The sequence below is a fragment of the Choristoneura fumiferana genome, chromosome 2, assembly GCF_025370935.1.
Source record: "Choristoneura fumiferana chromosome 2, NRCan_CFum_1, whole genome shotgun sequence".
NCBI lineage: Eukaryota > Metazoa > Arthropoda > Insecta > Lepidoptera > Tortricidae > Choristoneura > Choristoneura fumiferana.
The window spans coordinates 8,654,736-8,682,134 of NC_133473.1; the positions used below are offsets into that span (position 1 = coordinate 8,654,736).

General features: G+C 37.7%; 1 protein-coding gene across 2 annotated transcripts; it reads left to right on the forward strand.

Moving 5' to 3' along the window:
* Positions 1-1,493: 1,493 nt before the first annotated feature.
* On the forward strand, positions 1,494-27,399 carry LOC141442260 (calcium/manganese antiporter SLC30A10-like). Of its 2 annotated transcripts, none has more exons than XM_074107209.1 (8): positions 1,494-1,651; positions 12,437-12,647; positions 13,587-13,839; positions 17,840-17,950; positions 23,581-23,703; positions 24,045-24,220; positions 25,005-25,101; positions 25,509-27,399. In XM_074107209.1, the coding sequence occupies exons 2-8, from the start codon at positions 12,459-12,461 to the stop codon at positions 25,634-25,636; spliced, it is 1,077 nt and encodes a 358-aa protein (XP_073963310.1). In that variant the 5' UTR covers positions 1,494-1,651; positions 12,437-12,458; the 3' UTR covers positions 25,637-27,399. The 2 variants fall into 2 exon arrangements, with proteins under 2 accessions (XP_073963310.1, XP_073963300.1); XM_074107199.1 differs by lacking the exon at positions 1,494-1,651 and adding an exon at positions 7,718-8,147.

Here is a 27,399-nt window from a genome sequence, read left to right on the forward strand (position 1 = left end):
GATTCCGTAGCCATTACGAAAAAAACAAGTAATATTTGTCTAATGATTTCGTAATTATGTACGGAATATTCCAAGTTTAGGTATATTTTATACCTCAGGCTGCTATTTACTCTTAAACTACAAATAATTCTGAAGAAAACCAATCTGTTTTAGTTTTCCTTGTAAGTTTGATATCCTTACTACCATCGTGAATTTTTTCAAATTTTTCCACCCACCGGTTTAGATTTTAGAGGCGGGGGCCGCTCTATTTTAATGAAAATTTGCACTTTAAAGTTGAATATTTTGCAAACAAATCACTGAACCGAAAAATCGTTTTAGCAACCCCCTAATGGTTTTATAAGTCCTATCCAACGATACCCCACACTACAAAATTAGATAAGAAAAAAAATCACCCCCACTTTACGTCTACGGGAGGCACACAAAAAAAATTTTTTTTAATTTTTTATTGTACCATTTTGTCGGCATAGTTTACAAATATTCGTGCAAAATTACAGCTTTCTAGCATTGATAGTCCCTGAGCAAAGTCGCGGACGGACAGACAGACAGACATGGCGAAACTATAAGGGTTCCGTTTTTGCCATTATGGCTACGGAACCCTAAAAATTAATTGCCGAAATGAATGTAAGCGCGTAACTTCTGAAGGACGGCAGCGAATTACATAATTATTTATTTGTTGTGTTCGTTATTGACAGGACAAGATTTTTAGGTAACAAAAAAAAACTACAACGGGGGCGAAGCCGCAGGCAACAGCTATTTTATTAAAAACTATCATCATCATCATCATCATCGGCCTATCTTAGTCCACTGCTGGACATAGGCCTCTCCAGTTGCACGCCACTGAGCACGGTCCTCGGCCAGTCTCATCCAGTTCTTGCCAGCTAACCTGCGAAGATCATCGCTCCACCTAGTCTGAGGGCGTTATTAAAAACTATCTGCACGCCTAAACGAGTGTCCCAAAAATTACATACAGTGCCTGCATGCTCGTACAGCACCTACCTTATAAGACTTATAATTTACTTAGGAACAATTTTATTTCTTATACTTAGATATTATGCTAAGTTACAAGTGTTAGACCGGGAGATGATGACACAAAATATTAAGTAGATGATTTGTACCAGTATGGCGGTTCTTCAGGGGTCTAATTACGGAATGTCAAAGAAGAAAATGATGGTCATAGCGCTGGTAAACCGCCATACTGGTACAAATCATCTAATATTTTGTGTCACCATCTCCCGGTCTATGTGTGAAATATAGTAGACGTGTGTCAAATTATGGTAAATTATATTATGTTTGCAAGGACGTAAAATCAAAATCAGAACAACGTTGGTAGTCGACACGGATTATATTTACATTCATGCCATGAAATAATTAAATATTTGCTTTAGTAGATTGGTTTGATATTTACTTAATTTTCTTCCTAGTTATCAGTGGCCTCAACAGACACGTATATATACAAACTACACTGGCTGGTATGCGTTTGAGGAGAACTTGAGGAAAAATGTGTTTGTACAAACGATCACGTATTGGAACATTTAGTTTTGATTCAGTTGATACGGTCATGGTGCTGGTACCTCAGCTGGTACTTGGGCCAATCAACTTTATTACCGACACTAATCTGTCCGCGACACTTTTCAAACAATTGCAGATTTTTGTAAGTAAACATGTTTTTTCTGTAATTTAATAGATGGTGTACATGAATACATGCCATCCTACGTAAGTTCAACTTGTTAAACCGTGAAATATCTTGTTGGAAGTACGGTTTTTTGGTAACGCAGGAGATGCCCAAAGTGTCGGTAAAATAGTTGATTGGCCCACTTACCTGGTACTTACTGTGAATTCCAACAATATTTTGGCATTTTTATAATTAATCGATAAATTATTTATTTTGAAATATATATTAAATTTCATATCAGAATACAACAATGAGTAATCTGATATGTTTTTGACATTCACATTATTTGCTAATTCTTTATTAGTACAAGTGCTACAAAATACTACTAGTAACCGGTCTCCATACACCGACTTATACGTCAACGTCAATGTCGGCATTGTCTTAGGAGTCAGAATCATTATAAATCACATTACACAATTAGGGGGGTAAGTTAGGGGTTCTGGCGATTTGTAACTCAAGAACGAGATAATTGCAATTTTCATACCAATAAATATGACAAGAGTCAAATAAAAAATCATATAGTCGAATACGAACCTTCTTTTTTTGAAGTCAGTTAAAAATATCAAAACTAGTATGACTTAATTTATGGATGACCTGTTATTTATATTTACAGTTAGTTAAGTTTTCTATTCAAAAGATCGTCGTGGAGATTGTGCGAGTTCCGTCCTTTGTCTAAATATTGGAACAAAAACAAAATAATGTTTAGAAACGGTAGCGGTCGTTGTTTAAACGTATGACATAGCCGCATAGATCACCTTTCTCCAACTTCCTTGTTATTGTAAAACAGTCACAGGGGTTCTCATCTATCCAACATAATACTTGGCATAATATTATTACTAAGAGAGCTACGAATAATATTCAGAAAAAACTGTCTAAATCTTTTTCGGATCGGAACACAAAAGCTATAGAGTCGTGCTATCTTCATTTATTTTTAAGAAACTTTTCCACCGCCAATTATATCTGATAGCAACTAGTGTTGTGATTATACAAGCGAGTGACGTTTATCGCTAAAAAGCAATTTATTCCAGACAACTTTTATCTATTTGCGTAGGTTAGATTAGATTGCCCTTCAGAGATATGCAAAGTTGACACGAAAAAATACAGAAATATATTTGGCAATAATTTAAAAATACTACATAAACGGCTATGGCACCTTGTTGTTGTGATTTCTCTTAGGGTTATCGCGTTGACGCCATGATTCGATCCCCATTGCATTATTATTATATACATGTATGTAATCTGTTAGATACCTACTCAGAAACTGCTGTGAGCATGTGGTTCCTTGCCTCAGCATTACCGAGCTGCCAGCCCTTTCGGCTTTATATTTAAGCAAAACGACATTGACGTCAAACTTATAGTGATGCGACTCGAGCCGTTTTAGGGTTCCGGAGCCAAAATGGCAACAACGGAACCCTTATAGTTTCGCCATGTCTGTCTGTCCGTCCGCGGCTTTGCTCAGGGACTATCAATGCTAGAAAGCAGTAATTTTGCACGGATATATAAGTAAACTATGCCGACAAAATGGTACAATTTAAAATTCAAAAAAAATTTTTTTTTAGGTTACCTCCCATAGGCTTAAAGTGGTGCTGATTTTTTTTTCTTATCCAACCCTATAGTGTGGGGTATCGTTGGATAGTTCTTTTAAAAGCATTATGGGGTTGCAAAAACGATTTTTCGATTCAGTGACTTTTTTGCGAAATATTCAACTTTAAAGTGCAAATTTTCATTAAAATCGAGCGTCCCTCCCCCTCTAAAATCTAAACCGGTGGGTGGAAAAAATTTAAAAAAATCACGAATATTCAGTATTCAGTCATTTATTGCTTTAAAGAATTCCATGCAATACAATATAGTTCAATTCAGAGAATTACACTAATACAAAATTTCAAAAAGTATTCATTCTATTCTAATTTCTCATTATAAGTCACTACACATCTTTACAATTCTCATATATATTATTAATAATGTCAAAAGAGGTACAATTATAATTTACAAAATCTTTGGACTACCAGAGAATACAATAATGGATGTATGCAATTAAAAATTAAATTAAAAGGATTGTAGTAAGTATATCAAACTTTCAAGGAAATCTATAACGGCTAAGTTTGCTTGAGAATTATTAGTAGTTTTTATTAAAACCCCTCTTTTTGCATCGGGGGTAAAAAGAGCCCAACCACCTACTGAAATATCCCGGAAGAATTTAAATAGACACCTTGTATTTATATCCCATAAACTAGAGCAAAGTAAAACACGATTTGGGCTGCAAACAATAAGATTACAATTCTGTGGAAATAATTTCGTTTCGCTCCATCGTCTCGAATTCAAAAACCGTGGCGAACTAGTGCAATCAAATCTCAATTTTATAATGGAATTTAGCAGTAAAGGTACTGATCTGAGTATTTCCTCAGCGTTTACACCGTTGCGTTTTGCCCCAAATACTTCCAGAATGCGAGCCATTTTTGCTGCATTATTTTATACCTTATCGCCTTACAGCCTTGGTGGCCTAGTGGTGTGGCCTGTGACCTCTCAATGAGAGGATTGTGGGTTCAAACCCCGGCTCGAACGCTTGATTTTGAATAACATTTGAAATTTACCACGAGCTTTACGGTGAAGGAAAACATCGCGAGGTAACCTGTATAAACCTGCGAAGCAATTTAATGGTATGTGTGAAGTTATCAATCCGCATTGGGCCCGCGTGGGAACTACGGCCCAAGCCCTCTCATTTCTGAGAGGAGATCTGTGCCCAGCAGTGGGACGTATATAGGCTAGGATGATCTCCTTACAGCCACGTACGTAACGCCGCACAAGTTTTCCAAGCGTTTTAATCCGACAAACTAAAATCCGCCCAAGAGCGTGTCGGACACGCCCGAAATAGGGTTCCGTAGCCTTTACGAAAAAATTAAGTACTTAATATTTTTCCAAGGATTTCGTATTTTGCACTGAATATTCCAAGTTTAGGTATATTTTATACGTTAGGCTGCTATTTACTACTACAATCCTGATTTTTTTCAAATTTTTCCACCCATCATCATCCCAGCCTATATACGTCCCACTGCTGGGCACAGGCCTCCTCTCAGAACAAGAGGGCTTGGGCCGTAGTTCCCACGCGGGCCTAGTGCGGATTGGGAATTTCACACGCACCATTGAATTGCTTCGCAGGTTTGTGCAGGTTTCCTCACGATTTTTTCCTTCACCGCAAAGCACCTGGTAAATTTCAAATGTAATTCCGCACATGAATTTCGAAAAACTCAGAGGTGCGAGCCGGGGTTTGAACCCACGACCCTCTGCTTGAGAGGCGATAGGTCAAACCACTAGGCCACCACGGCATACATTATTTTATAATCCGTACCACGCCTGTACTACTAGTGGCCCTACACGGGCTTAGACGATTTTTAAAGTCAGAATACGTTATTACAACCAGAAGAATGTATAAATTTCATGGTTGTTTTATTTCACGGTGTCTGCTAAAGTGATTGGTCTCACTCGAGCACCACATTCAATTCTAAAGAGATGCGTAGTATTGTTGGCTCGTTTTGACATCAATTTATATCGATACGCTTCTGCTAAGTCCTTGCTGTGTCTAGGTTACTATATATAATATTTGCAGTCAGAAGTTGAAAATAAAAATAAGTAACTGGGCGACCAAGCTCCGCCCGGGCATAAATTCACACGCGTTTTCTCAGAGATCGAAAATAGATCGCCTCGCATAGCAAATTTCATCAAAATTGATAGAGCCGACGCTAAAATTCCTAAACTAAATAAAAGCTGATTGCTCGATTAAAGGAACTAATCTATTAAAAAGAAGTAATGATGACGTTGAACCTTAAGGGGTAAGGGGTTTCCTTTTTAACCGACTTCAAAAAAGGAGGAGGTTCTATGTTCCAATGTTTGTATTTTATTTATGTATGTTCACCGATTACTCCGTCAATTGTGAACTGATTTGCAAAAATTTTTTTTATTCGAAAAAGTACTCTTCTGAGGTGATCCCATTATCACCAAATCAAGATCTGATGATGGGATCCTAGGGAAATTGAGGGCAAACCTCAAAATTTATAGACACACCTATGGTTATTTTGGCATTTATAGCATTAAGATAAGCATTTACATTCAGAAAGTTTCATTTGGTAAACTGGACCTGATGAAGAAGACCGTACATGGCCAATGGAACTCGTCAAAGCTAATCGTTCGTTAATGCTCGCGCGTCAATAAACAATCATGATTAATACCTAGATAAGCAACTAAGAAAAAGCTTTAAGTTGATGACTCTTTCGAACTGATCTGATACTGAAGCCAGAAAGTAGGCAACGGAACTCTGTTATAAAACAACGTAACTAAGCCGTGTTTGGGCTTAATGGAATCGTTGTGTGATGTACTTTGGCTACAAATCACTAAAAAGTGAGAAATAAAGAAACAAATTAAAAGAAAGTAAAACCGACTCCAAAAAATAGAAAAATAACAAATAATGGAACCGACTACAAAACCCTTGAAAATATTTCTCTAGGTAGGTACCTACTAGGTCGAAGTCGGTGTTTTTTCAAGGGTTTTGTAGTCGGTTCGATTTTTTTTTTTTTTTGGAGTCGGTTTTTCTTTTTTGTTAAAAATTTTCTTTTATATTTAGATGTAGGTAAAGCAATACGTGTCGATCGAAATAGACCCACGATCAACTCACACCATGACATCCCTAGAAACTGACTCAATAAAGATAACAAAGTAGAAAAAAATCATCAAATTGCGCACGCGTCGGCCTTTAATCGTCGATACCACAAACTTCACGTTTTGGTGGTACGGGACAGCGTGCACGTTTCTCCGCAAGTTCCCCTCCGTTTCTATGTGTAAGTAGTTACCTTTATTCAAATAAAATAGTCCTAAAGTTCAAATTGTGACTCAGCCAGAACCATAAATACTTATATACACATTCGCGATTTTGTAGTACCTACTATACTGAGTTTAGCAGTAATCCTATTTTGAGAATCGTGCCACACATTGTATCTTGTAAACAACACTAGTGAACTTACACCAAATACTTCACAGCGATACATAAATGTCTAATTTACAGTATGGCACAAGGCCAGGAATTATTTAGATTTATTGTTTCACATACTTATCAAACATCTTATCGAAGGCGAAATTAAATTTTATGAACATCTTGTATTCGCTATAAATATTTCATACTAGGTACGTTTCCTGTTTGATTTCGATGAAAACGTTATATTAAATTTTGCTCCTGGTTGTACTTTCTGTTGATTAGGCAACGTACTTGCATTGGCATCCAATCTATGTACTTATGTACACCAAATTTAAAGCCAATTCAATCACATAAGTGAGAAAAACTGTATCTAGGTACTTTCTAGATTTATACACTACTTATATGTAGGTAATATACTCGTAGATATTTTTACATATATGTAGTCGACTCAGTAAATTCTTTTCCTTTGTTTTCCTATAGGTATCAGATAGCAAAAGAAAGATCAACTGATACACAAACCTGTAAGTGACAATAGTTTAGATATTTCAAGCCGTACAACTGACATTGGCACATAGGGTGTTAAAGAAATTTCTTGGTTGACTGTACATACGAACATTGCCAGTTAAATAAAAGTTTCTAATTAGATGAAATTTACTGTGAGATTGCTCTTCGTTGCCCAAGTACTCCACCGTAAGTTGCTTTTATCGAATCGAACCACAACCACATAAGTAGGTAACTAAATCGTCTTAAGTGGTGTGACATAGAATGAAGTGTGGGCTGAAATCGTGGGTTATTTTCTGAACAGAACTAAAAAAAAAAAAAATCGTAGCGTCAAATTGCCCTAGAAAAATAAACACAGAAATCAAGTTTTATCACTTTGTTTACTTCGTCTACCCCATAGTAAGAGAAATGAGAGTGAGAGATATTTCGGGACGCCGGCGCGGAAATATCAACGACCGGCCGTGACCTCATACAATCATACAACATGTGCAGATCAACAGCTTCGCTAAATTCTAAACTTAATTTTCTTCGACACAGATCTACTGAAATTATTTTCTGTCACGAACTTGTGTTTATTTCAGTCGCGTAAATGTTAAACAGTCGCTTCTTTGTTTGGATATGAGCACGAAGCAGTGGTGACAGTTGCAGCAGCAGGGACGTTGCACGGGTCGGCTGGGAGCGTCCGCGAACAGTTCGCTCGTATTGTTGGCGAGTGCTCAACAATTGGACAATGTGCTTATCGGGTGAGAGAGGCTTGTCGATAAGGCGGCGCGCGCGCACGCAGCGGGCCAGTGCCGCGGAACTCTCCGGCGTACCAACCAGCCCACCAGTCGCCGCTCCAGCCGTACCCAGCATTCGTAACGTGTTTTGTAGCTATAAACAATATTATACAATTGATATGTGCCTGAACCGTTGCCACCAGCAAGTGTTTAATAAACTGAAGTGTTGTGACAAGGATTGCTTTTACTTTAGCTTGTGCGATTGAAGAAGCAAAGCGGGTGTCGTTTTTGTGTGAGTAATTTCACTTTTTATTTTAAAGTCATTTTTTTATGAATTAAAGGTAGATTCTAATACTCTAATTCCCACCAATAGCTCAGTATTAAACTGCTAGATGAGCTCTACAATTAGTAGACTCTACAATTGACACATAACATATTAACATAATAAATAGAGCCTCTAAAATCTGCATAGGTAATCGGTGTTATTCAGTGGCATGAAACAATATTTTACAGTGCTTTGTTTGTACGTTTTCGGAAAGAACAACAAACTGTGTTTACATGAAGTCATAGTATGACCTACCAGGTTGACGGCGCAGACTCTCCGCCGCATTTTGCGTGCACCCAACCGAAACCATCTCATTGCGTTCTATTTTCACTGACCTTTCTAATTTCTCTCAGCACATTATTTACAAATAAAGTATAAAACTAGGTAACTCCCATTACAAGTACAATTTACCACAATTAGAGAACATGAATTGGATTATTAGCATCAGTGACTTTGTTTATAAGTTTTTAGCGTCGCTTGTTCATTTGGAAAACTGCAGTTAATCAAATATTCTTAAACATAGCAAAACAGCTGTTCAGTCGTGACTAATTGGAAACTTGGAATGTAATTATTAAGCTTTATATTGCTAATAAAACAACCGCGGATAAGATTTTAAAGTTTTAAATACTATAGTAAAATGTACTAAATGATCTTATTTATTTTCGTTTAAAATATTTAATTGATTTGAATAAGTAGGTTTAAATTTAGATTAAAATAAGAAGCACATTGCAAATAAATTATATCGAAAGTGATAAGTTTACCTTTCAGACCAGCCTTAACAGCTTATAACACATTAATAGATAAGGGTTATTCGGTCATTCACCTTTACATGCAAGAATATTTATAAAATATATATGTACCTACCTAGGTAGAGTTTAAAATATTCCCTGCAACACTTAAACTCACTAGCAGAAGTGGATGAACTATTGTAGAGCTCAGAATAATCAACACATGCTTTTATCACCTTGACAATCGAGGTGCGAGTACCATAATCACTCAATGGCGTTTTGAGAACATTTTCGTTAAACAACCCGGACAGTGAAAGATCTGTGAGTTTCGTGAGTGTCCAGATGCTACTCCTTGGAATTAGTGTACACAAGCTTTGCCATTGTAATCACCCATGGCATTAAAAAAAATCAGGCAACTCGGTGGCAACCGAGTTGTTCAAACGCCACGCCACTGTCTCATGCACTTCTGCTACTGACTGGACACACCTCTAAACCAGCAATAGAAGGAAAATACATACATTACACTGTTTAGCTTACAAGCTTGATACCTAAGTACGTAATTTTATTCTGATAAAATAGTCCACACGTACCATCAGCCAAAAAAAAGTGGTCTATCAAATTGTAAACAACTTGTCGAACTTTCAATTTGACAGACACGTCTACATTATTGTTTTATGACATGAAAACGATTATCAACTTTAGGGTGGTCGACCACATATTTGGCTCATAGTACCTATGGAAGATCAAAACTTAATAGAGATATTTTTTTATACTTCGTACTTGCTCGTATCAAAACGATTTGCCTTGATTTACATATATATTATTGTAAATTGTGAAAATAAAAACAACGTAGACCAATTTTTTTTACTAAGTAGGTCCATCTACTGTAACATAAATGTGTCTCTATTGTTAGGTAATGATGTAAATCATATTTAAAACTCTATTCTTATTCGAGGTTTGTATTGAGATTAGTTATCCAGAGCCAAACTGGATAACTTAATTTAAATAAGGAGCTGGAACGAAATGTAAATTAAAACAAACTAACGAAAGTGAGAATGCTCCATTACCCTACGAAGTACAAACGACGCAGCCTACGTCAGAAACAGTACAGAGGAGTGTCTTTTTAAAGGGGCTTATTTCCACTAAGTATATACGTATTTTTCGGGGAATCAAAAAAACGCTTATAATCACAGGTTACAAGTAGTTACAGTCTACTAGTATCGTAGCGAATAAATGTGTTAAACGGAGTTACATAGCGACAATATGTCAATATGAGACGTAGCCACTCACACTGTATTGGACTATATATTGGACAACCTGAGTTCGGTCTCGGTGCCGTGGGGAGTGCCATACCGTTTTCGCATCTTGTTATTTTTCGTCACCTCCTACTACTTATATTCTGTATTTCGTGTCAATAGTTTTAACACCAAAAAGCTCATTATGAGACAGCAAAATGGTAATAACCGAGCTAATGAACTTCAAAAGTCAATTGTATGTTTCTAATACACACCTATAACCTATATCTATATGTAAAAAGTGACATTCGATATTCTATGTCACGACATCAATTGCTCTGGACACCAAGTATAGGTCAAACAGTCGTACCGTTTGGCGGAGACCGCCCATTACCTACTAACTTAAGTGTCATCTTCCTACTAGGTACGACAACATAATTCATTCACTATGAGCAGTGTCAAAATACATATTTTCTGGTTCCTTATAACTATCGTTATACATAACCGATTATGGACCGATACGGTAACGATGCATAATAAATTACTTCCTCTTTTCTTTTACTAGAAATTTTAATTAAAAAAAATACTTCCTATTTTCGTTTGTAGCCAGTATTTTTGTTGACATTGTACTGATAAACACTGTTCTTTGAACTGTTCATCTTCATTACATTAGTACAGGGCTTGCAAATACACAAACGTTAGACGGAAGACATCTACTTATACTTATTTGTACAGTTAATTGTCTTTTCAAAAGAACTTATCTTGGACTTTGTAGGAAAGGAAATTGGCTATCGCACCGTAATTAACGCGAGCAATGTGTATATCTGCGATAGAGATAAAATGTCACTAACTAACCAGTTACTGGCTCTGCGGCGTCGGCGCCGCTCCCGCTTCTTATGGAAACCGTTAGTTAGAGCTACTATGCCATAACAAGACCAACTTTCATTGATTAACTAGAACAGAGTAAGATATCGTCAAACTTCGTCTTAAGTTCGACTTAGTAAAATTAGGCATCTCATCCATTAAAAACCGGTTTCGCTGTGTCGTGACCTACACTAGGTTAATTTGGTCATTGAACATCTGTTAATTCAAGTATGTATTTATATCTCGTTTACTTTCGCGTCACCGAAAACTCTCATACAGAATCGTGATTCAATGGAAATACTCCACACTTATGTTTATACACATTTTTCCGTAATATCCAGTATTTAAATGAATGAATAGTACGATATTGGAAGTAAACGTCAGCGTCGTTAATAGATATAGACATAATAAAATTGACAAACTTATACATGTGTATTTTAGTCATTCATAGTTTAGTTATTTGTAAAGGTGTTATTTGTCTACCTTAAATGGCTTCTAGAAATACGAAGCAATAGGTACTTTTGGTGAAATATTCGAGAAGTATAAGTACAAAATCACTAGGTTTTTACTGTTTATAATTTTTTTTACGCTTTGAAAAAGAAAATGGAGTCACCCACTTTCCTATTTTAAATCACACTACAAAAAGATGCCAATGTGTTTCAAACTCTATACGTGTTTATTCTCAATCTTCATAGTTCATTGGAGCTTTATTCATCGGAGATTTGGGACTTAAATATTTCAGCCGTGTGTGTAACCTAAGAGGAAAACAGAAGAAGTATCTGAATTGGATACAATTTTTATTTCTACTTTAATAAAAAACTTTATTCTCTCTATAGGCACTTTGAGAACCTAGAGCGACTCATTTGGAGCTTGTTCAACTTTAAACGCTCGAAAAATCAGTAAATGAAAAAATTAACTGTTTTGTTTGGAGATATTTATTATCTTTATTATTTTTCACGAAATAACTTAGGTCCATTGCTTAGAAAGATCAAAACAGATTTCATTCGGTCATTTTTAAGGAATGAGAAGGGGTCAATCTTGGAATGAGAGATTCATTTTGGTGTCCTAAATTGTTTTCGTGGCATCACTTATAATAAATAATCGTAGTATTCACTCACTCAAGCAGAGGATCGTGGGTTCAAATCCGGTCTCGCAACTCCGAGTTTTCTGAAATTCATGTGCGAAATTACATCCGAAATTTACCACGAGCTTTATGGTGAAGGAAACACAGACATGCGAAGCAATTCAATAATGTGTGTGGGCCCGCGCGGGAACTATGGCTCAAGCCCTCTCATCCTGAGAGGATGCCTGTGCCCAGCAGTGGAATGTATGGATCCCTGTCTATGATGATGCTGATTTTATAACAGTCTTTTTATTCAGTGTAATTCAAAATCAAAAATCTCCATCAACCAACTTCGTTTTCAAACAGAGACTTCGAAGGAATATTTTCAATGGCGATGAAGGAGTGGCTGCAGCGGCTGCCGCCGCCGCGGTCTCTGCTGGCGCTGTTGCTGGCCACTGGTGGTTTTAGCGGGAGGCTGTTCGCGTCACACGTCACCCAGTCGCCGACGCTGGTCGTTGACACCTGTCACGCGCTCTGCCGGCTCGTGGGGCTTATAACTACCCTCATCGCGTATAAGGTAATGGGCGTAATTAAACGGCAGTTTATTCACCAAGGGCACAGATTGATTACTCGCAGTAGTTCCTTTCTTTTCATACTAATAATTGTCCTTTTTTGTAATGTCAAAGGAACAACTGCGAATAATCCGCACAGGTACTAATCGAGTGTGTATTTGAAGCCAGATACGAAGCGGAGGGCTGAAGACCACACGAGTTTAGTAATGTGCTGCACATTTTTGCGCTTGAATGTACCTACGTTGTTAGACAATGAAACCATCACAAGGCATTGACATGTCTAAATGTAAATATATCCTTAAAATACAGTAGGAGGCCATTTCCTTCATTTCATTCATTCGTAATTTGAATGTTAGATATTAATTAGCTGTCGATTCAATATTTCTCATCAAACTGTTGTGTTTCGGCGTGGAGAGTAAGACAGCCGGTGAAATTACTGGCACTTGAGGTATCCCATCTTAGGCCTCTAGGTTGGCAACGCATCTTCAATACCCCTGGTGTGGCGGATGTTTATGGGCAGTGGTGATCTCTTACCATCAGGAGACCCACTTGCTCGTTTGCCATCCAGTCGAATAAAAAAAAAACACACAATCTACAGCTAAAATACAATTTTCTACTCGTTATAATATCTAACTACTGCACTTAAATTTCAAAATCCACATAATTTTCAAATTCTATCTCCTCACATTTGATTTCAAAATTCTCACTTTAGCCCGAAATTTTATTTAATCAAAATCGATACCTACACTACAGCCCGACCCAAAGAGATTCTACATTGAGACAATACTAAACTATACAGGATCGCGAACGATACGTGACCAAGATTTCGACGATAGATAGGTACTCTGCGGCCGCGCAGCGACCCCGATATAAATCAATTATGTATTGTTTTGACACATAATAAACAATCGTTACCCGACTATGTGATTCAATTGTTTTTGCAGTTCGAGCGGGCCGATGAAAACGCGGGAAGAGAAGGCAAGCTTAGAAACACTTTTGGCTGGGCTCGGATAGAAGTTGTAGGGAGGCTCTCAGTTCACGTACTCTTCGCGTCCTTTGCTCTGACACTGGTTGTGAACGCGTTGCAGCTCGGGGTGCATTCCTCCCACGTGCCGATGCCGCGGTACCCCAAGATTATCGTGGCCTCGGCAGTCATAGGACTGCTGCTACATGCCTTGAACTACATGCTGCTTGCCGGTGAGTTAGCAATCTATATCTAGTAGAACCAGAATGTTAATGTCGCTCGGGACTCGTCAGTTTTATTTTCTTCTTGATGATTCAAATGAAAATGAAAAGTGATCTTTTGTTTCTAGTTCCGACCGACATTAGCAAACTAGTTTTTAAGTGTATCAGTCGAACAAATTGAATCATGACCATGACCCAGGGTTGGAACCTTTTAATAATCAATTTCACAATAATTTCCTTGACAAAAGTATGAGATGTCAACTTGACATTACTAGCGCATACGTTCTACCCTGGGTCATGATCCAATTTGTTCGACTGTACCTACCTATATACATACTACGTGTATGAATAATTTGTTTTGTATCAAACATCGGAGATCCAATTTTATGTGGAATGTGGATCTTTCAGTACATAATATACAAGTTTTTTAAGTACCTACTCAAATAAAATGGAATCTTTAGTTATACGTAGTTTATACACAAATATGCAAGTTTGTTTTTAAAGAGCCCAGTGACACACAAAACGTAAAAAATAGCCAAGTGCAAGTCGGACTCGCGCACGGGTTCCGTTTAAGTTTTTAGCTCCGAAAAAAATTAACTAACTTTAACTTTGTGGCTTCTCATTTCAAATATTTTAAAAAACAAGAAATTTTGTCTATTCAATGACCTCTACACCACGATACACTACTTGATAAAAATACTTTTTGATAATTTATATGGCTTTGGGTAAAAATTATATTGTATACTCTGAAATTTTGAAGACTGTGAGAGAAGATGCGAAAGAAGGACACACAGACGGACAAGTAAGTGGCATCGATAGGGCTCCGTTTGAACCCTTCAAGTACGGAAACCTAAAACTACGTCCGTCATAACTTATATGGCCCAGACAAGGGCTCAAGGACTTCAAAAAACGTTAAGCAAGTGCGATATTGCCTAATAGCGCGTTATCATCGAATTCAAATAACGCTGGATTATTTTCTTTCGTATCGTGCGATAAGTAACACATAATGTATTTCTATTTAGCTGGTAACAAAGATAAACTTGTCTCGGACAAGGCTTACTAACACTAGGCTTTATCGAGATAGACTTTGAATGAAACGTCTTATACATCACAAGTTAAGATTAATTCATATTATTATACTTGTAGTTTACTAAGGTTATATATTCACGTGAACGAGATACATATATATATCGTTTTTACGTGGATGACTGAGAAACAATTACTTACTGAAAATATGAATGTAAGGGTATCATTACACTATCTGCAGGCATCTGCAGGTAGTCATATGCAGTTACATTTTCATAAATAGTTTATAGTATAGGTAGTGCCACGAGAGTTGAAGTGAATGATTACGCACACAGCTACAAAAAGAACTGATTGCACAAAAGGAGAATGAATGAAATGAATGAGTAAATGTCATTACACGACATGTTCCTGTATGAGTGCTTCAACTCTGGTGGCACAACCATTGTGATGGGGTAATCAGCATCAAATTAGCGAATATTTTTTTGCTCTTAAATCTTTCTTAGTTATTTTCAATAACTACAGCTACATTTTACAAAATACAGCTACGTATCTACGTAACGATGTGACTATAACGCAATAGATAGAAATGTTTTCAGCTACCTAATGTTGATGCTAACTATATTGACATAGAGTAGCGGTACACACGTAATAGGGCCGCCACATTACTTAATTTTTTCGTAATGGCTACGGAACCCTATTCGGGCGTGTCCGACACGCTCTTGGCCGGTTTTTTATGTTTGTTACCTCATAACTCCGTCATTTATGAAACGATTTGAAATTTTTTTTTCGTTCGTGTAGGAATGCCTTCAATTAGGTCCCATAAGCACCAAATCAGGATCTGCTGATTGGATCCTTGGGAAATCGAGGGAAGTCTTCAAATATTGTAGTGACACCTATGGTAATTTGGATATATTTAGTAGTAACTTGTGCTTGGCTCTTGAAAATCATCTACAAAAAAACCATGAAAATAATTTTCTACCAGTCTTGAAGTCGGTGCCTCAGCACGAGCCAGCAGGAGTGATTAAAGCCCAATATATAGTATGTAGGTGAGGTAGACGACTATAGGTTCACTCCTGCTGGCTCGTGCTGAGGCACCGACTTCAGACTGGTAGAAAATTATTTTCATGGTTTTTGTAGTCGGTTCAATATTTTGTTATACAATTTTTATATTAAACAAAAGCAGTGGTCCGTAGTTTTTTGGTGGTGGCTTGACTTATGCCTCTCATGCAGAGGATCATGAGTTCAAACCCCGGCTCGCACCACTGAGTTATTCGAAATTCATGTGCGAAATTACATTTGAAATTTACCACGAGCTTTACAGTGAAGGCAAACATCGTGAGGAAACCTGCACACACCTGCGAAGCAATTCAATGGTGTGTGTAAAGTTCCCAATCCGCACTGGACCCGCGTGTGAACTACGACCCAAGCCCTCTTATTCTGAGAGGAGGCATGTGCCCACCAGTGGGACGTATATAGGCTGGAGTGGTTAAGTATGTAATTAGTGCTCTTAGCCTCTTGTGCCAATTATTGACTAATTTAATTTACAATTAGTTAGGTATACCTACACGTGAATTATATTACACGTATTCGTGGAAAACAGATTATTATTATTATTATTAGATACTGATTATTTTCCACACGTCAATAACAGCAATAAAAACAATTAAGATATTTTTATGATGCCTTTATTTAGAACCTTAACCGGTTTGGCAAATAAACATATTTATAACAAACTGACGTAGTTAATCCATAATGTCCTATAAACAAGAAGTCAAATGAATCCCTTAAAGTAATGGAAGCATATATATTACTTCAACGCGAACTTGTAGCGTTTTTCGTGCTTTTCAGAAGTCCGTAATCCTACAAGGAACCCTTAGACAGGTTGTCTCCAACCATGGGGATTTAAATTCAAGGTTCGATTCTACTCGCATAAAACTAAACTAACTACATAAGTACTTTTGTTTTGTAAAATTTTCAAATAACTTGATTTTAGATCATTTACTGATTCTCAAACTTTAATTTTTAAATCAATGTATCGGACACGGACATGGCGGTATTATCGTTGCGCGTTATCTCTCGGTACGGGCCTTTAAGTAATTTTTGACATTTATTTGACATCTCTAAGATAAACATTTATCACTATGCTTTCAATTTAGTATTTTATTTTTGATTTCATTGCAACATCGAAAATTACATTTAATCTGTATGAAAAAAATAAAATGAACAGTAGAAATATTTTAAAAAATTGGAGAACAAAAAGTAGCTCAGTTATGCGAGTAGAATCCAATCGAACTTTAGAAATAGAAATAGAAATATTTATTCGCTATTCGCAGAAAACATAATAAAAGTACATTAAAGAAAGAAAAAAAAACAACAATATGCGAAATCGCGAAGCGGTCCCAGCTCAGCATAGTGTTGGCCGTGTAGGCCAACGCTGGTCTTCCGCTGTGACCGCTTGGCGACTTCACGGAAGGCGACAAAATTTCCTAGAAAATAACAAACAAAAAGCAATAAAATCAAAATACAAAACTAATTACTTACAAATAAAAAAAATAAACAGAAACAAAACACACAATGGAACTAAAATATCAAAACATTAAAAACACTAACCACTTACAATTTGCATTGGCATAGACCACCGACGTCGATATGACACGGACAATCTGTCGATTGCCATGTCATATCCCATCTGTGGCCCAACTTTACATTAAAAACCTTATATGGTCCGAGACAACCTTTAGTTTCACCAAGTCCGTCAGCAAAGAGTATAAGTACCTATGTCCGTCAGTCCGTTAGCACCCGTTAGTCAGCTTAAATAATGCTAATGTAATGTTTCATACCGTACATACATATCTATTATATTATATATATTATATCGTACATACATACTTATAATATTTGGCTTTTGACGACATCAAAACCCATAATGCAGAAGCACAGTTCTTAACACAGATTCTAATACATTTTGTTTTCTTTGATGATATAGGCCGGGAGCTGAGCTACAGTCGGAGGCTGAGTATGACGGAGAGTGGCGGCGTGGTGGTGAAGACCGGTGTAGGGGAGCCCATCCTGGCCCACGCACCCACCGATATCGCCAGTGAGTTGAAAACATTTTTTTTAATTCACTCATACACCTGTAAAAGTTTTTTTATCAGTTTTTTATCATTTAATTTTTCATCATCATAAGTGCTAGGTAATAATCGTTTTTTAATTTAAAATTTAATCACATTATGCGGCGTGACTGAGCAACTTCTCGCTAGTTAATCTATCTCCGATACTGAAGCACTGATTTGATCTTTATGTTGCTTAAAAATGTTTACGGCATATTTACATACAGATACCAACTTATGCAAAGTTTAACTTGAAAGATAAAATATCGATTCGTTTCGATGCTAAATAATAATTAAGCTTTATCAATATCAGACAGCGTATTACCTATATTGTGATAGGTATGACCTAATATTAGGTACCTACGGCTAACTTACATTGTACTTAACATGATAAGATTGGTTGCCAACTAGAAAAAATATAGAATCTAGACTTGCAACTTTTCTACCAGAATTTAAATTTTGTCAAATTATTTCAAAAATGTTTATTGAAAATACAAACTGAAACATAGATGCACAGAATAACCAGAAAAATAGACCAGCGTTGGGAATCGAACCCAGGTCCTCGGCATTCCGTGCCACGTGCTACACCGCTACGCCACCACTGGACAGGGGTACAGACACGAATTTCTCCTATGCACCACATATCTCAAATTGTTTGTTTCTTATTTAGTTACTTAAGCAGCGACACTAGCGACATCTATGCTGTCGAGAAAATTTCAGCATTCCATTGGAACTAACCGCTCACCCGGACAAGAGATGTCGTTATTAAGCAATCAAATTAAGATTAGTTTTTAGAGTCTTTTTGTATTTTTTATTTCAACTCCAAATTTTATTATGCGCTGGTCTATTTTTCTGGTTTTTCTGTGCATCTATGTTTCAGTTTGTATTTTCGATATGGGTTTTACGGGATGACCGTAAAAGTAATAAAATTTGGAGTTGAAATAAAAAATACAAAAAGACTCCAAAAACCAATCTTAATGTTAATTGCGATTACTGCGGTTTTTTTTATTTAGTTTCAAAAACCACGTTCACTTACGTAGATTTTCAAAAAAATTAATAATATTTTGTCAGGGTAACATAAAATAAAGATTATTTACTGCGGCTTTGATTGTTAATATTGCAATAAAGAATTCGATAAGACAGGATTATTTTTAATCCCAAACAAGGTCCTACGTATGTCTCAATTCAGATAAAAAGCAAATACATATTCACATTTCACGCTTTTTATCGCATCGCAAATTACATAATCTACAGACTGGACGCTACGTGGTCATATAATTTAATGTACGTATCTACATACCTAATCAATTTTAGTTATTGGGTTGAATTAGAAACATACATGTATACATCACGCCTCTTTCCCAAAGGGGTAGGCAGAGGATAAGTCCTTCCTCTTGCTACGATCCTGGCATACAACTCTCGCTTCCTCTACATTCATCAATCTTTTCATGCATGCACGTCGGTTTAGAGTACTCCTGACCCGACCTTTCGTCTAGGCCTTCCTCTTCCAACGTTCCCATTCACGCTCGTCTTTAGAACACTTATGTAATATTATAAAGCTATGGAAAAGCAACTTTCTGCCAGCTCATCCAACTCAGCTGTGTGATTTTCTTTTCAAAGGAATCTTGCTACGCTTAACAAACAAATAATATATCTTGATCCGCTCGCTCACAGGTATTATACAGAGTCAGGTATATTGACGTATCGTGAATCGATGTCGACTTATAACTCTTTTAGAGAACCGCACCTCAATACAAAATACTAAAGTAATTAAATAGAAAATAGGATGTAGATGTTAGCAATAAAATTGTTGGGTTCACAATTTTTGCATTAGCAGAGGCGGCCTTAGGGGGTGGCGAACAGGGCAATCGCCCGGGGCCTCTCTTGCAGGGACCTCGCGCAACAACCCAAACAAATTTAAAAAAATATAGATTTTTTAACTATATTTTCGCATCACATACTTTTCACGAAGGACAAAGGGCCTCACAAAGACTTGCCGCTCGGAGCCTCGTCGCAATAGGTAAGGCCGCCGCTGTGCATTAGCGACTGGGCTTAAAATAAAGCAGACTAGCACACTAGCTGCAATTTCACTAGCTTATTTATTATAGATACCTAACTCAAGTTAGATGCTCCGATTCTAACCACTGGGCCAACCGGTCTAGTCTATACCATACTAATGTGATAGGTTAGAGAACGTGATTACGAAGCTTGAGAATCTTGAGATCCCGGGCTCAATCCAATCCCAGTCGGGGCAGATATTTTAAATACAAATTTTTGCTCGACTCTTGGATGTTTAATTTTATTTTCATCTCTCCTGTTCGGAAAGTTTTATTTTCATGGGTGAAGCCGTGAGCCGGGTGGAAAATTGCGTTTTCATCTCTAGGGTGGAAAGTTTTTTTTTTTTAATTTTTCGATTAGCCACGGAGCCGAAGATAATTGAGTTAATTCAATCACACTTTTTTTTCACGTTTCGTCATGGCCATCTAGATGCACGTCGTGACCAAGGAGCTTATATACAACACTGAAGGTTGAACGCCGAACATCCGTTTGAAACAAGAAATCTTTATTACATCACGAACATATTCCATCTCTTTCTTTAGTTGGGTTAAGAGAGATGGAAGTCATTCGTGAAATGTGAACGAAAGAGATGGAATATATAAATAAGTACTAAAGGTCAAACATCTTCGTTCGGCGTTCAACCTCCAGTTTTCTATATGCCTTATTTTGGTCGTGACCTACTCGATTTTTTTATAGTCGGCAGTGGCAAGTGGCCAGTCGAAAAGGTACCGTTGGAGGTTGGATATAAGTAAATTCAATTTATTATTATTCTTATTTTTTTTGTAGTATTTTACTTTCCTCACAGTCGAAATGAAAAGTAGTGTCTAACTCGGGTGAAATTACCCATTTCCCCCAGAACTATTAGAAATATCTCAGTTGAAATGGGTCACTTTCCACCCTTGGTTATCAATCTACTATTAAAATTTATCTGTAGCCCATAATAGTAGTATCTGCCTACCCTGGTGTGTGGGATGGCCGCGCGGTGCTGCTGCGCATACTAGCGCTGCCGACCCTTGAATGAGGGCTATCGCGTATGAATTCGCCACTAGAGGCGCTAGTGTAGCGTGAGGTCTCCGAAATGTCAAATCTAGGGCTTGCAATCCGGATAACCGGATATCCATATTATCCGGATATCCGCCCATTTTCAAATCCGGATAGGAAGCTCTTCATTATCCGGATAATATGGATAATTCGAATATCTGATATTTAGCGCGCGCTCGCGCATTGTGAGAGGTTAGTGTAGTGTATGCATACACACAGATACATTTCTTTTTGTATTAGGAAGGTTTACATGCAATACTTATTAGTTAGGTTCATTCTTAACATCTTGTTTGGTAATGGTAGTGGCGATGATGAATTTTTGGTAAATGTGTATGTAAGTAATGTATGTGTTTATTTTATTAATATTATTATATTTATGTATTTTTTCAATCTTCAATATATTTTTTACCTTACATTACACACACCTGCTTTGATCACCTTTTTTCTTGATTCTATGTTAATAACATCGTCAGGTCGAATAAGAAGGTAGAAGAAGAGATCGCTTTTTAGCGATTAGATCCCTGTTTTCTCGTCTCCTACCCTACCTTTTATGTTTGATTTCATTTTATAATGAATGTTTTTGTGTTCAATACAATACGTTATGTATTGTACCTATTGTGTTATTTATTCTTACAATAGAGCAAGAGCCCGCAAGAGCCAGACCTTCGTTATAGTATCGTTATAATCCTTCGTTATAGTCCGACTACAGTACCAGAGCACGAAGCCTATTCCTTTGCAGCGGGGAGTCAGACAAGGAGATGTGATCTCTCCGAAACCGTTCACCGCTGGATTGGAAGATGATTTTAAGGTTCTGGCTGGAAAGGACGAGGCATTAACAATAATGGGGAGTACTTCACTCACCTTCGATTCGCCGACGATATTGTAGTCATGGCTGAGACTCTGGAGGACCTCAGTGATATGCTCGCTGACCTCAGCAGAGTTGTTTCCGACCGAGTTAGCTTAAAAATAAACATGGACAAGACGAAAGTCATGTCTAATGTTGTGCCAGCTCCCGTAATAGTCGGAGGCTCTGCGCTCGAAGTTGTTGACGACTATGTATACCTGGGACAAACGATCAGTTAGGTATGTCTAACTTCGAGAAAGAGATCACTCGTCGAATCCGACTCGGCTGGGCAGCATTCGGGAAGCTTTGCAGTGTCTTTTCGGCAAAATTAACGCAGTGTTTGAAGTCAAAAGTCTTTGACCAGTGTGTGTTGCCAGTGATGACATACGGATCTGAGACGTGGGCGCCAACGATGGGCCTCATTAGGAAGCTCAAAGTCACTCAAAAGGCTATGGAGAGGTCTATGCTCGGGTTTCTCTACGGGATAGAGTCAGAAATGATCATATCCGCAGTAGAACTAAGGTTACCGAAATAGCCCGAAGAATTGCGAAGCTGAAGTGGCAGTGAGCGTGCTCGCAGGACTGATGGCCAATGGGGTTAGAAGGTTCTCGAATGTCGTCTGCGGAGCGGGAGACGAGCCGTCGGTAGGCCTCCAATAAGATGGAACGACGACCTGGTTAAGATCGCTGAATTGCGTTGGATGCGGAAAGCACAAGACTGGTCTGAGTGGAGAGCCTTGGGCGAGGCCTAAGTCCAGTAGTGGACGTCTTTCGGCTGACATGATGAATCGAATCTACTTTCGATTCTGAGTATTTCTGAGCAAAGTGCTTTCCGGCTTTCAGTTATATTAAAAATTAAAACCTTGCATAAAAAAAACTTTCAGCCTTTAAAATATAACGAAGGTCTGGCTGTCGTGGGCTCTTGGTCCGTAAGGCAAAATAACAACAAGCAGGAGACAGAGAAGTCATAAAGTGTTTTTAAGTTATTTCACTCATTAAAGTGGCAAAATAATGATTTTTACGTGCGTATAAGACAATCAGTGATTAAGTTAATTAACACGATTCGTCTGATGAAACAAATTTAAAATTGTTTTTAGCGTTTTTTTTAATATTTGGAAAATTATTCAAATTATTCAAAATAACCGGATATCCGGATACTGAGATTTTCAAATATCCGAAATATCCGGATAATAAAAGTTACCGGATAATGCAAGCCCTAGTCAAATCTCATAGTTTTTGGGTGAGCTACGCGGGTTTATTTATAATTAGATAAATTTTGTGAATATTTTGCAATATCTGAAATTAATTATGGCAAATATGCGTTCCGGGGCAATGAATGTCTGTGTTTTGAGACAGTTTTGTCTTTCGGAAACCTTTGTCCTCCCTTTTTTCCGAACAAAACGGGGACTATGCAACACTGTGGCATGCTCGATATTTATATGGTACGGTTTTAAGGTGTATTAAATATGATTTTAATCTAAACTTTGTTTTCACGCCCGTAATAACAGACTTTCAAAACCATATTTAAAAACCTCACGCAACAGTGCGCCATCTAGTGAGACAAAAAACGATAGCCCTCATTGACCTAATGCACGCCGATACCTAGATCTAAACTTAACATATTTTTATTTAACTCTAGTATATTTTATGTTTAATCTGTAACCAACTCTTGCAGGTAGTCTGTTCGTGATGGGCGCCGGATTGACGGCGGAATGGGAGGCCCAATATTCGGGCATCGCCGATCCCGCGCTTTCAGCTGTCGCAGCCATCGTGCTAGTCATCTTCAACTTCCCTTTCAGTACGTTTAGAACTGTAATTCTTATTAAAAGTATAACATCTCGATTATAAGTATAATAATATGGATCAAAGCAGGGCACCAAGAGTTTTGCTCTATAATTCCACCAGTCCAACTTGAATTTTGTGGTTCTGTCCCCATATCCGGGGACTAGGGAACAATAAGTATATCCATAATCCGGGTTCTAAAGCGTGCCCTTCGAAATGATAGATAGATAGATGGATATAAACTTCAATCCTCACAACACCTCACCTCACCTCATAACAAAAAACATGGCTCTATACACGCTTTTGATAAAAACAAATGAAAGGCTCTAACCAGTAGGTATAAATTCTTTCCAACAGTGCGTTCAGCGGGCCTGATTCTACTGCAGACCGTCCCCGAAGGCCTGGGCACGTGCGAGCTGAAGGCGGCTGCTTTACGCGTGCCCGGCGTGCTCGCAATTCACGAGCTCCACGTGTGGCAGCTGCACAGAGACCGAGTCGTAGCAACTGCGCATGTCGCATACTCATCACATGAAGTAAGACTCGTCTCGAAGGACCAATCACGCAACAATCCGGGCGTGCTCGCTGTTCACAAACTGTATCTGTGCTTTGCAACTGCACCGCAATATGTCTTTGTAGTTTACTGTGAATTTCGTCTCCCTAAATCAGATCCAGTATGACGGCCTACCTGGAAAAAGGTCTAGCAGGATTTGTACAGTATGTAAGGTATGTACCTACAGTCGAACCATTTGATTCCTGAACCACCGTTGAACGTTCTCACAGTAAGTGTAGTAGTAAATTTCCTTGTCAAGAAATGCAATCTCACTATGACTTTTTCTACGAAAAGATTCCACAGTGGGTCACGACTCAGTTGGTTCGAGTGTACCTACATCCTGAAAATTATAAAACCATTCTTCGATCACATTCTGGTACCTATTTGAGCTGAAATTTTGTATAGGTACATGTACATAATTGTAGTGAAATATTGATGGTCCGGCCAAGATCACCTCTGCGGGACTGAACTCCTCAATGGTTAAACGCATCGATTTGAAATTCGGTACGGCAATGTAGTTTGGATGACAATAGGTAGTCCACAAAAAAGCTTGAATTAAAATGTAATTTTCAACAGAAACTTAGCCATTTACCTAGAACTTCGATTTTTTATAAAACAAACGTATTTCGCGGTTTTATTGATAGATTGATATGAATTTGACACGCGTGAGACCGAACCGAAAGAACAATTCCACGCCGTATATGAAAATTCGTTCTGTTAATAATTTAAATTAAATTAAATTTATTTGATAAGTGAATTGTTTACAGGATTACCTGCGGAGTTCAGAGCTCGTGTGTGACGTGTTCAAGCGTCATGGGATAGGATTAGTCACGTTGCAGCCAGAGTTCATGTTTCACGTTGTAGGTAAGAACGTAAATAGTAAAATAATAAGAATTAAACATTTATTAGTGCATGAAGTTTGATTCATAAACGGATGGAAAAAGAGCAAAAGGGTCACCAGAGTTAACCACCTAAAAACAAATCCCGTTCCAAGAATTGACAAAACTGCCTGGAAGTTAACACCCTTAAAACTGCAATCGATTCCTTTCCTTATTAAAGAGTACCTAGATCAAAGTAAATAACGGTAATTAGAGATCAAACGGTTTGCACTCCTTTGTGAGGGACACAGTGACATAATCAATGCCATCATTATGACATCACCCACAGCCAGACCAAAGGTGGGAACTATACACTCTTCTAATATTCTGTTCTGGGCACAAAGTAGATAATTCTAATAGGTTCTGGGTAATATGCAGAGTTATTTATTCCAGGAACTGAGGAAGAAAGGAAAGCGTTAATAGATTTAGCAAATGAAGCGTGTGCAACCCCTTGTGCCAAAGAGTGCGTCGCGCCGCGATGTTGCCAACCGCCCCCCAAGCCGCAGGTCTCGCGCGTTTGATGGAAGTTCCCGCTCAGACGAAACCACATAATATCTTGCCATAGGTACAAAGTACGCGACAATAAGTCCAGAAGTTTCCCTCAAAGGCATCCTGTCTATAAATTGTCAGAAACTTTTGATAATAACTTTTTGTTAAGGAAGTGAAAATAGTATCTAAACATAAAATATTTGTTTAGATACTCTTTTGAAGAAGTAAATTATGGAATTTACGTTAATGTTGCACAATAACACCAAATCGACCGATAACCTTTAGCAGAAGCACACCAAAGAAAGTCCAATAAACTGTCGTTGGAACCGAAGTTTCTAGACGAGGTTGTTGATAGCCTACGTTTAACAAAGTGCAAGTGAAAGTGTAATGAATGAAAACATAGTGCGCGGTGCCGCATTATATCATTACCTCTACGGTTTGCTGCATAAGCGCTGTGAATGACAGCCAGATGAATATAATTTGAGTCAGTTTTGTGGCATTGTTCCGACGTGATGATGACTAATGAGCTATATTGTGTCACATCGCGATCTGTAAACGATTTATTAAAAAATGACCTTCAAACTGAAAACAGTTTAAAACATTATGTTAAAATATTCATGTGTAACAATTAAATGTTTGTACATTACTCATAAGACATTCACAGCGCGTATGTTGCGCTGTCCTCCCTGGCACCTGCGAAGACATTATTGCCGTCCAAACAATTGCGTATCATTGACATCGGCTCATGACAACAACACAAAGGACTGTTATTGAAACTAAGGTTTTTAAGCATTTTAACCGCATTTGTCAAAATCCCTTAATGAATTTTGACGCACCATCAGCCCAAAGATCATCAGCCAAATATGTGGTCTACCACCCTAAAGTTGATAATCGTTTGCAAGTCACAAAACAACAATGCCAATAGACGTGTCTGTCAACTTGAAAGTTCGACGTTAGCGACATATTCATTTGATAGGAACTTGTTTAAAAATTGATAGACCACTTATTTGGCTGATGGTACCTATCCAAACTTTGCTAAAGGCTCCATTACATTGAGCGAAAATAAGTTTGTAATTTTATAATATGTACCTATTCCAACTAAATTTCAGATCAATCTTACCATGGAAAGTAAAAATTTACTTCCAAGATTTGATTAGAATGTTAGTTGCAAGACTTGCAAATGTTAATAGGTACAACGGCGAGTATCATTATATGATGAAGGAAACGATGTAAATGACGTCACTGCTTTAGGTACTTCTCGTTAGCTTTTCTTTGCTCGATGTAATCGAGGCTTTAGTGAACACTAACACTAACAAAAACAACTTTACACACCAAAGCTGCCGACCATGTCGCCGAGCTTCATATAGTCGAAGAAACTTAATGACGTGCCAGGGTGGAACCTTTGTGCTACTAATGTCATGTTGACATCCCATACGTTTGTCACAGAAATTAAACCGAAATTTATAATGAAAAGGTTCCACCCTGGTACGCGATTTAGTTTCCTCGAGTGTACATGTCAGTGTCGGCGACTTTGGTGTACCTAACCTAAAATATAGGGTTAGGAAGCCCTTAAATAAACGAATTGTGAGCCGTGGAGACATATTTACAAAGTGACCTGTGATGTTCCTGCAGTATTAGGGCAGCTAATTGGTAGAGTAGCTAGGTAATTAAGTTTAGTTTAAGTATCATTAAGGTAATTAGGTCCTCGTTAACAAATAACAATGTAGATTGTAAGAATTTTATGTACAAAGTTTTGTTGACAAATTATTATAATTAAAATCATTTTAAATATGGA

Bases quoted from the DNA above. Each gene is read 5' to 3' on its own strand.
- LOC141442260 (XM_074107209.1), top strand. From the start codon at position 12,459: ATGGCGATGAAGGAGTGGCTGCAGCGGCTGCCGCCGCCGCGGTCTCTG. The intron at 12,648-13,586 runs GTAATGGGCGTA...TTGTTTTTGCAG, and splicing joins CTACCCTCATCGCGTATAAG to TTCGAGCGGGCCGATGAAAA. The intron at 17,951-23,580 runs GTGAGTTGAAAA...CAACTCTTGCAG, and splicing joins CGCACCCACCGATATCGCCA to GTAGTCTGTTCGTGATGGGC.